This window comes from Leptodactylus fuscus, chromosome 4 (assembly GCF_031893055.1).
Source record: "Leptodactylus fuscus isolate aLepFus1 chromosome 4, aLepFus1.hap2, whole genome shotgun sequence".
In the NCBI taxonomy this organism is placed as follows: Eukaryota; Metazoa; Chordata; class Amphibia; order Anura; family Leptodactylidae; genus Leptodactylus; species Leptodactylus fuscus.
Window position 1 is genome coordinate 210,883,030 of NC_134268.1, and position 9,525 is coordinate 210,892,554.

The following is a 9,525-nucleotide window of genomic DNA, read 5'->3' on the forward strand; positions in this document are numbered from 1 at the left end:
TTCAGGTCCGACCTTAGACTCCGCCTCCTCCAGCAGAGCCAGCGCTGATTGGCCGAATTCCGTACTCTGGCCAATCAGCACTGGCTAATGCATTGTATTGGCGTGATGAAGCAGTGCTGAATGAGTGTGCTTAGCACACACATTCAGCTCTACTTCATCGGGCTAATAGAATGCATTGGCCAATCAGCGCTGGCCAATGCATTCTATTAGCGTGAACTGAGTTTGCACAGGGGTTCTAGTGCACCCTCGGCTCTGCTACATCAGATTGCTACATCTGATGTAGCAGTGCCGAGTGTGCATCAGATGTGTAGTTGAGCAAAACTGGCTCAGCACTGCTAAGTCTCTGCATTCGCATAGGAATGCATTGGCCAGCCTTCGGCCAATCAGCGCTGGCTCTGCCGGAGGAGGCGGAGTCTAAGGTCAGACCTGAATGGAGACTGGTGTGGAGCGATCTTAGACTCCGCCTCCTCCAGCAGAGCCAGCGCTGATTGGTCTAGTTCCGTACTCTGGCCAATCAGCACTGGCCAATGCATTTCTATGGGGAAAAGTTAGCTTGCGAAAATCGCAAACTGACAGGGATTTCCATGAAATAAAGTGACTTTTATGCCCCCAGACATGCTTCCCCTGCTGTCCCAGTGTCATTCCAGAGTGTTGGTATCATTTCCTGGGGTGTCATAGTGGACTTGGTGACCCTCCAGACACGAATTTGGGTTTCCCCCTTAACGAGTTTATGTTCCCCATAGACTATAATGGGGTTCGAAACCCATTCGAACACTCGAACAGTGAGCGGCTGTTCGAATCGAATTTCGAACCTCGAACATTTTAGTGTTCGCTCATCTCTATTGGTGAGTACTGCAGAAAATCTTCCCCAATTCAGTCCCAGGTGAACACACCCTCACTGCACACACCATGCCACAAGCAGTCCATATACAACGTGACAAGATAAGCCCCGTGCCACGATGGGGATGTTGTTTGTTTCGATAGTAACAATTGTGCAATTCCCTGGCATTTGCATATCATTTTCTACAATGAAGCTGTGCCCTGTATTGGCACTGAACCAGGAATGAAAAGATGGTGCAGCCTGACTACTGAAAGGACAGCAAGAGAATTTTGAATGCAGCTTTGGATGTGAACGGAGCAAAAAAGACACGATGGAACTCCAGATTAAATGGAAGTAGAGATAACTGTATATTGATGCAAGGCCTACTGTAATGTATGACTGTGCACTCACCTATAACCTGTGCATCAAGACCTGTACAGCGCCACGCTATATGTGCCAGATATTTGCCTTATTGCAGTCATTTAGGGGTGCCAATATGTCAGCTTTCACGTCTTATGAAATATTGGGACTTTCCCTAAGTATAATCTTACTTAAACCATTCCTGGTATGGGAGGGACTTGCATCTGGCAAACCTGACTATAACAAACAGGACACTTCATGTTCCCGGCGAAAGGCTGCAGACAACTTCTTGGACAATCCAGATCAACTGCTTCAAGGAAAACTTTGCATAGACTTCTCTGAGCATGAAACCAGACGGCGAGGTAAGTGCATGTTCACATTAGGATTCATCACATGGAGTGTGCAGCATTAACCGTGCGGCTGCTGGTCTGGTTTGCAGAATCCATATTGCAATGATATGGGGGCTGCAGCTCTTTCGTTTGTCATTGCACTTGAAATATTTTTGGAAGTCATCTGTGTGGGGACTCATTAGCATAAAACAGATCTCGGTCAGGTTTATATTGTGGACATACGTTGTGTTTTCAGTTGCATTCGTATATAAATACCCAATCTTGAAATCTTGCAGTTTCCACATTGGCCACTAGGGGCAATCACAATAAGGGTGCATGCAGACTACGTAACGCCGGGCGTGTATGAGAGCCGTACACGCCGGCATTACGGCAGACTGCCGAACACTTCCCATTCACTTCAATGGGAGCGCTCGTAAACGCCGCTGTTACGAGCGCTCCCATTGAAGTGAATGGGAAGTGTTCGGCAGTCTGCCGTAATGCCGGCGTGTACGGCTCTCATACACGCCCGGTGTTACGTAGTCTGAATGCACCCTAAGATGACATTTCCTGCTTTACTGTGTAGACTGAGGCAGGGTCAGCAGAGGACAGAGGGCTTAGTGACAGCTGGTAGTGACTGAAATAAGGCATGGTCAAGGTGAACATTTGACATAAGCCCCCTTTCCTGACCGACCACAGGCTATAATGACCAAGGGAAGGATACAAACATAAAAAACAATGCTATGGGGGCCACATGGTGGCTCACTGGTTAGCACTGCAGCCTTGCAGCGCTGGAGTCCTGGTGTTCAAATCCCGCCAAGGGCAAAAAAAAACATCTGCAAGGAGTTTGTATGTTCTCCCCGTGTCTGCGTGGATTTCCATCCCATATTCCAAAAAAGACATACTGATAGGGAAAAAAATGTACATTGTGAGCTCTGTGTGGGGCTCACAATCTAATAAAAAATAAAAAAATAAAACAATGTTACTTACCTCTCCTGGGCTACTTAGCGCTCCCCGCAGATCTCTTCATTGATGGACAGGACGTCACAGGAGTCGGGCTTGCATTGTGACGCATAAGGACGCAAGCCCCGACCCATGTGACATCTGGCATGTTACCAAGTGGAGCCCAGGAGAGGTAAGTGACAGTGTTTTTTATGTTCCCTCACCTCTCTGAAAAGACCCCCGAGTATAATGATAGCCCGAGCCCTGTGGCAGCCGCTGCCCCTGCTACCCCGGTGGTTACACCCCTGCTATACACATAGATGAGGGGAGGTATGCAGCTCACCTGTCACTCATTGGTCTTCGGGGGAGGGGCTTCTTCACTTCCAGCAATGCCCATTTTTCTGTCCATTGATTCCTATTAACCCCTTCCCGCACTTAACGCTCAGCATTGTAATTATATGTTGTGGGCAAAAAAAAAAAAAAGTTGAAAATAAAGTCTAAAAAAAATAATAAAAAGTTGAAAAAAAACATTTTATTTAAAAAAATATATATATATATACAAAAAAAATAAACAAACATATTCGGTATCCCCTGTTGTACTATCCAAAAATAGCGTTATTTATTTAAAAAAATGTCACTGTTGTGTCGGCCGTCACCCATTAACCCTTTGCTCTGTGTATCTTGCAGATAATGTGCGACTCATCAAACTGTATTCCACTGCAAGTAATGGAGTCTGCAGAGGTCAAGACCGTTTGTATCTTTGGAACGGGAGATTTTGGCAGATCGCTCGGAATGAAGCTCCTCCAGTGCGGATATTCTGTTGTTTTTGGGAGCAGAAATCTTAAATCTTCCAATCTTGTTCCTAAAGGAGCAGAAATTCTAAGCCATGAGGAGGCGGCAAAGAAGTCGGCCATTGTCATCCTAGCCATTCACAGAGAACACTACGACTTTCTAGCAGAATTTGTGGATGTTCTGAAGGGTAAAGTCTTGGTAGATGTCAGTAACAATCTGAAAATAAACCAGTACCCAGAATCCAATGCAGAATACCTGGCAGGCCTGGTACCCGGATGTCAAGTGGTTAAGGCATTCAATACAGTCTCGGCCTGGGCCCTGCAATCCGGGACCTTAGATGCCAGTAGACAGGTAAGGATCACACAGCTAACTCAAAGGGGGGTAAATGCCATCATATGAAGGCGCTAGAGACAAACCTGTACCTATCTATCTGCGGGGCGGGGGTGATATGCTGGTTCTGGTAACAATAACCTATCTATCTGCAGGGCTGGGGTGATATGCTGGGTCTGGTGACAATAACCTATCTATCTGCAGGACTGGGGTGATATACTGGGTCTGGTGACACTAACCTATCTATCTGCAGGGCTGGGGTGATATGCTGGGTCTGGTGACACTAACCTATCTATCTGCAGGGCTGGGGTGATATGCTGGGTCTGGTGACACTAACCTATCTATCTGCAGGGCTGGGGTGATATGCTGGGTCTGGTGACACTAACCTATCTATCTGCAGGGCTGGGGTGATATGATGGGTTCTGGTAACAATAACCTATCTATCTGCAGGGCTGGGGTGATATGCTGGGTCTGGTGACAATAACCTATCTATCTGCAGGACTGGGGTGATATGCTGGTTCTGGTGACACTAACCTATCTATCTACAGGACTGGGGTGATATGCTGGGTCTGGTGACACTAACCTATCTATCTGCATTGCTGGGGTGATATGCTGGGTCTGGTGACAATAACCTATCTATCTGCAGGGCTGGGGTGATATGCTGGGTCTGGTGACACTAACCTATCTATCTGCAGGGTTGAGTTGATATGCTGGTTCTGGTGACACTAACCTATCTATCTGCAGGGCTGGGGTGATATGCTGGGTCTGGTGACACTAACCTATCTATCTGCAGGGCTGGGGTGATATGCTGGGTCTGGTGACACTAACCTATCTATCTGCAGGGCTGGGGTGATATGCTGGGTCTGGTGACACTAACCTATCTATCTGCAGGGCTGGGGTGATATGCTGGTACTGGTGACAATAACCTATCTATCTGCAGGGCTGGGGTGATATGCTGGGTCTGGTGACACTAACCTATCTATCTGCAGGGCTGGGGTGATATGCTGGTTCTGGTGACACTAACCTATCTATCTGCAGGGCTGGGGTGATATGCTGGGTCTGGTGACACTAACCTATCTATCTGCAAGGCTGGGGTGATATACTGGTTCTGGTGACACTAACCTATCTATCTGCAGGGCTGGGGGGATATGCTGGTTCTGGTGACAGTAACCTATCTATCTGAAGGGCTGGGGTGATATGCTGGTTCTGGTGACACTAACCTATCTATCTGCAGGGTTGAGTTGATATGCTGGTTCTGGTGACACTAACCTATCTATCTGCAGGGCTGAGGTGATATGCTGGTTCTGGTGACACTAACCTATCTATCTGCAGGGCTGGGGTGATATGCTGGTTCTGGTGACACTAACCTATCTATCTGCAGGGTTGAGTTGATATGCTGGTTCTGGTGACAGTAACCTATCTATCTGCAGGCTGGGGTGATATGCTGGTTCTGGTGACAGTAACCTATCTATCTGCAGGCTGGGGTGATATGCTGGTTCTGGTGACAGTAACCTATCTATCTGCGGGGCTGGGGTGATATGCTGGTTCTGGTGACAGTAACCTATCTATCTGCAGGGCTGGGGTGATATGCTGGTTCTGCTGACAGTAACCTATCTATCTGCAGGGCTGGGTGATATGCTGGGTCTGCTGACAGTAACCTATCTATCTGCAGGGCTGAGTTGATATGCTGGGTCTGATAACACACTCCCTTTAAGAGTTGACACTTATGTAACAAAGTGCATTTTTCTTACAACAGGTCTTCATGTGTGGTGATGATCCCAAGGCAAAAGAAGCCGTCATGGAGATTGCCCGTTCTCTCGGACTCACTCCCCTAGACCAAGGCTCTCTCCTGGCGGCCAATGAGATAGAGAACTACCCATTACAACTATTTCCAATGTGGAGGCTGCCCTGTTATATCTGTGCCGGGTTCACCATCTTAGTCTTCCTCTACTGCTTGCTGACTGAAGTCTTCCACCCCTTGGCTACCAGTAGAGAAGACACTTCCTACCTTGTGGTCATTTCCATTCCCAACAGAGTCTTCCCCATCGTGTCCCTTATATTACTCGCCTTAGTTTACCTACCAGGAATCATTGCCGCCATTATCCAGCTCTACAGAGGCACCAAGTATAGCCGCTTCCCCGACTGGCTGGACCAATGGATGCTCTGCCGAAAGCAGCTGGGACTGGTCTCCTTGGCGTACGCTTTTCTACACGCTATCTACACGCTAGTGATGCCTATCCGCTACTACGTACGGTGGAGGATGAACAGCTATCTGGTGTCACAGGTAATGATGAGCGCTATACTACAGTACGACCTCATCCACACTATGTGCAGTTATTTCATTGCGGTTTGGGGCTTATTCTCACAAGAGTGAAAAATCGGTGCATGACAACTTAAAAGGAACGTGTCACCAAAAATTACCAATTTTTTTTAAAACCAAGTTTTTAGGTTCAACTTATTTTTTGGTGACTTGTTTTACATTTTCCATAAAATTATATGAAAAAAATAATGTAAATCCTGCAATTTTCAGCCTGACCACTAAGCCTAAAAAATAGGGTAAGAAATTACCTATTTAAACTAAGTTTTTACGTTATACATATATTTTTTTAGGAACTTTTGATGATATTTTAAATAATTTACTATATTTATAGAAGTATTAAATCTTACTATTTTCACTCTGGCCACTAAGACAAAGAATAGACAGACAATTGCCAATTCTATTACAATATTACAATAGAAGATAACGTGAGGGTGATGTAAAGCAGATCACTAAATGCTGTTAACAGAGCAGAATTTATGGGCACCTTCTGTAATCGTGCTCTGTTATCAGAATTGGGCGTACCAAAGTTTTTTAAAAAAAATTTAAAAATTCTATAAAATCAAAATTCTCTTCTGCAAAAAAAAAAATAGCTACGTGATTGACCAGACGCTAAATCCCAGACAGTCATGGGCAAGTTTTGGGGGCAGGGTAAGGGTTCATCGTGGTGATTGGAAAACATCAGATCCTGATCAGCGATTGAGCAAATTTTACGATCAGGATCGGCTGGAAAATGATCGAAAATCGGATTTTGAAATCTCAAGATCGGCTCAATCCTACGGTATATATTATATACAATTAGGGCGGAGCGATCGGGAAAGATCGGATCCCGATTGGCGATCGAGCAAATTTCACGATCGCGATCGGCTGGAAAATGATCGAAAATTGGATTATGAAATCTCAAGATCAGCTCAACCCTACCGTATATATAATATACAATTAGGGCGGAGCGATCGGGATCGGGAAAGATTGGATCCCGATCGGCGATCGAGTAAATTTCACGATCGCGATCGGCTGGAAAATGATCAGAAATCGGATTTTAAAATCGATCCTGAAATCTCAAAATCGGCTCAACCCCAGTGGTCACATGACAACTCCCCTACAAAAATAATAGAGCGCCTCTACTGCTTCCTTTCAGATAAAGAACAACGATACGTTCCAGCTAAGCAACTACTACGCCTGGCTTTCTGACAGCTACGTGGCATTGGGCATGCTGGGGTTTTTCTTTTACGTTTTATTGGGCATCACATCGCTGCCGTCCGTCAGCAACGCCGTCAACTGGAGAGAATTTAGCTTCGTACAGGTGGGTGCTCTGTATTTTATCCTATCTAAAAATTTTGGTAATTTTTTTATGATTTTTTGAAAATTTTCTTTTTGATTTTATGTTGAAATTTTTTACTATGCCTTATCTAGAAGATGTAGGTTTTAATTTTTGTTTACTATTTTTTGTAGTGTTTTTGTCTGTCTTTGGGCCATCTCGTAATTTAAATTTTTTTGGATTTTTTTTTTTACAGTCAAAATTAGGCTACCTGACCTTGGTGCTGTGCACGGCCCATACCCTCGTCTACGGCGGAGACAGATTCATCTACGGACCCTTCTACCGATGGTATCTCCCTCCGGCTTTTGTGATTTCGTTAATCATCCCGTGTGCCGTGCTGGCCATGAAATTCATCCTGATCGTCCCATGCTTGGACCAGAGGATCACCAAAATCCGCCAGGGCTGGGAAAGGAAACCCAAGACGGCGAAGGCGACGCATGTTACTCTACAGTCTACAGTCACCAAAATCTCAATAATACGCACCTAGGCAAAATGACCACCAAAAAGTTTGACCAGGGATGGAGACCACTGATGTCCCCAAAGGGCTGGGGTCTGAATCAAGGTCCTTCTGGGGTATAATGGGATATATTGTTAGCGTGCAGGCCAGGGTATATCGCCTGGATACAAGGGGCGAAGCAAATGAAGAATATTTTTGGGTCAAAATTGGTCATATAGTGTCCACAGAGGTTCCTTGGACCCTCCAACAAGCCCTAGGAAATTACCCGTAAATTGGGGTACCTTCATATTGTGTTGGAGTCTGGGCCCACCAGACGATCCTCTGCTACTCTGGTGGGCCAGTCCGACACTGTATCTATGCCATATACAAAAATATGGGCCCACCTCAGCTTGGCCCTCTCACCCTTTGCTCCCCCTCTCCACTTTTTGAGCATTGGTAGCCGACTAGTAAATTGGCTATAGGTTCCTACTTACAATGGGAACTCATTTTTGAAATTTCCCTTTAAAAGGGACTTGTGGATTGTTTAATTCCTCTGTTATTCCTCCTGGAAATGTGTGAATAAATGAATAAGTGGGCATCGCCAGTAGAGGAAGAGGAGTGGAGTGGAGTGGATCCTTGTGTAGGGATATAACCTAGTTATAGGGGTATATGATCCAGCCGTCATGTCATACATTTCCCAGAAGAATAACAGAGGAACAGTACAATGCAAAATTCCAAAATTGTTATTTCATAGGGAATGTCAGGGTGGTGGACGGATACCCTTTATTTGGGACTATGATATTGATTATTTTGATCTCTTCATTATTCACCAAGCACAGCGCCACACATTGTATAGTGGCTGCGCTTGGTATTGCAGCTCAGCTACATTCATTTGAGCAATGGATGCAATGTCACTGGCCTAAGAAGAGGAAATGGAGCTCAGTCTCATAGCCCTGGACAACCCCTTTAAGTGTTATAATACATGTATTTTTGCAGTGAAGCGTCATGCGGTCACAGACATACCATGCAGCATAGACAGAGCTGTAATAGTCACATTATATATACAGTATATTATAGCAGTCAGAATCCATTAACCATTATATCAGATATTTAAAGGGGCACTCTAATAAAAAAAGCTATGTCTGATACAGTCCTATGAAAAAGTTTGGGCACCCCTATTAATCTTAATCATTTTTAGTTCTAAATATTTTGGTGTTTGCAGCAGCCATTTCAGTTTGATATATCTAATAACTGATGGACACAGTAATATTTCAGGATTGAAATGAGGTTTATTGTACTAACAGAAAATGCGCAATATGCATTAAACCAAAATTTGACCGGTGCAAAAGTATGGGCACCTCAACAGAAAAGTGACATTAATATTTAGTAGATCCTCCTTTTGCAAAGATAACAGCCTCTAGTCTCTTCCTGTAGCTTTTAATCAGTTCCTGGATCCTGGATGAAGGTATTTTGGACAAACAATTCAAGTTCAGTTAAGTTAGATGGTCGCCGAGCATGGACAGCCCGCTCTCAAATGATCTGAAAACAAAGATTGTTCAACATAGTTGTTCAGGGGAAGGATACAAAACGTTGTCTCAGAGATTTAACCTGTCAGTTTCCACTGTGAGGAACATAGTAAGGAAATGGAAGACCACAGGGACAGTTCTTGTTAAGCCCAGAAGTGGCAGACCAAGAAAAATATCAGAAAGGCAGAGAAGAATGGTGAGAACAGTCAAGGACAATCCACAGACCACCTCCAAAGAGCTGCAGCATCATCTTGCTGCAGATGGTGTCACTGTGCATCGGTCAACAATACAGCGCACTTTGCACAAGGAGAAGCTGTATGGGAGACTGATGAGAAAGAAGCCGTTTCTGCACGTACGC

The 9,525-nt window shown here is 45.0% G+C and overlaps 1 protein-coding gene across 1 annotated transcript; it reads left to right on the top strand.

Annotated features, from left to right (window-relative positions):
- The first annotated feature begins 1,454 nt into the window (after positions 1-1,454).
- On the top strand, positions 1,455-8,806 carry LOC142200926 (metalloreductase STEAP4-like). Its single transcript, XM_075271650.1, has 5 exons — positions 1,455-1,542; positions 3,136-3,591; positions 5,327-5,854; positions 7,026-7,190; positions 7,402-8,806. Exons 1-5 carry the CDS (start codon positions 1,525-1,527, stop codon positions 7,690-7,692), a joined length of 1,458 nt encoding a protein of 485 aa, XP_075127751.1. The 5' UTR covers positions 1,455-1,524; the 3' UTR covers positions 7,693-8,806.
- Positions 8,807-9,525: the final 719 nt, after the last annotated feature.

Bases quoted from the DNA above. Each gene is read 5' to 3' on its own strand.
- LOC142200926 (XM_075271650.1), top strand. The intron at 5,855-7,025 runs GTAATGATGAGC...GCTTCCTTTCAG, and splicing joins ACAGCTATCTGGTGTCACAG to ATAAAGAACAACGATACGTT. The intron at 7,191-7,401 runs GTGGGTGCTCTG...TTTTTTTTACAG, and splicing joins GAGAATTTAGCTTCGTACAG to TCAAAATTAGGCTACCTGAC.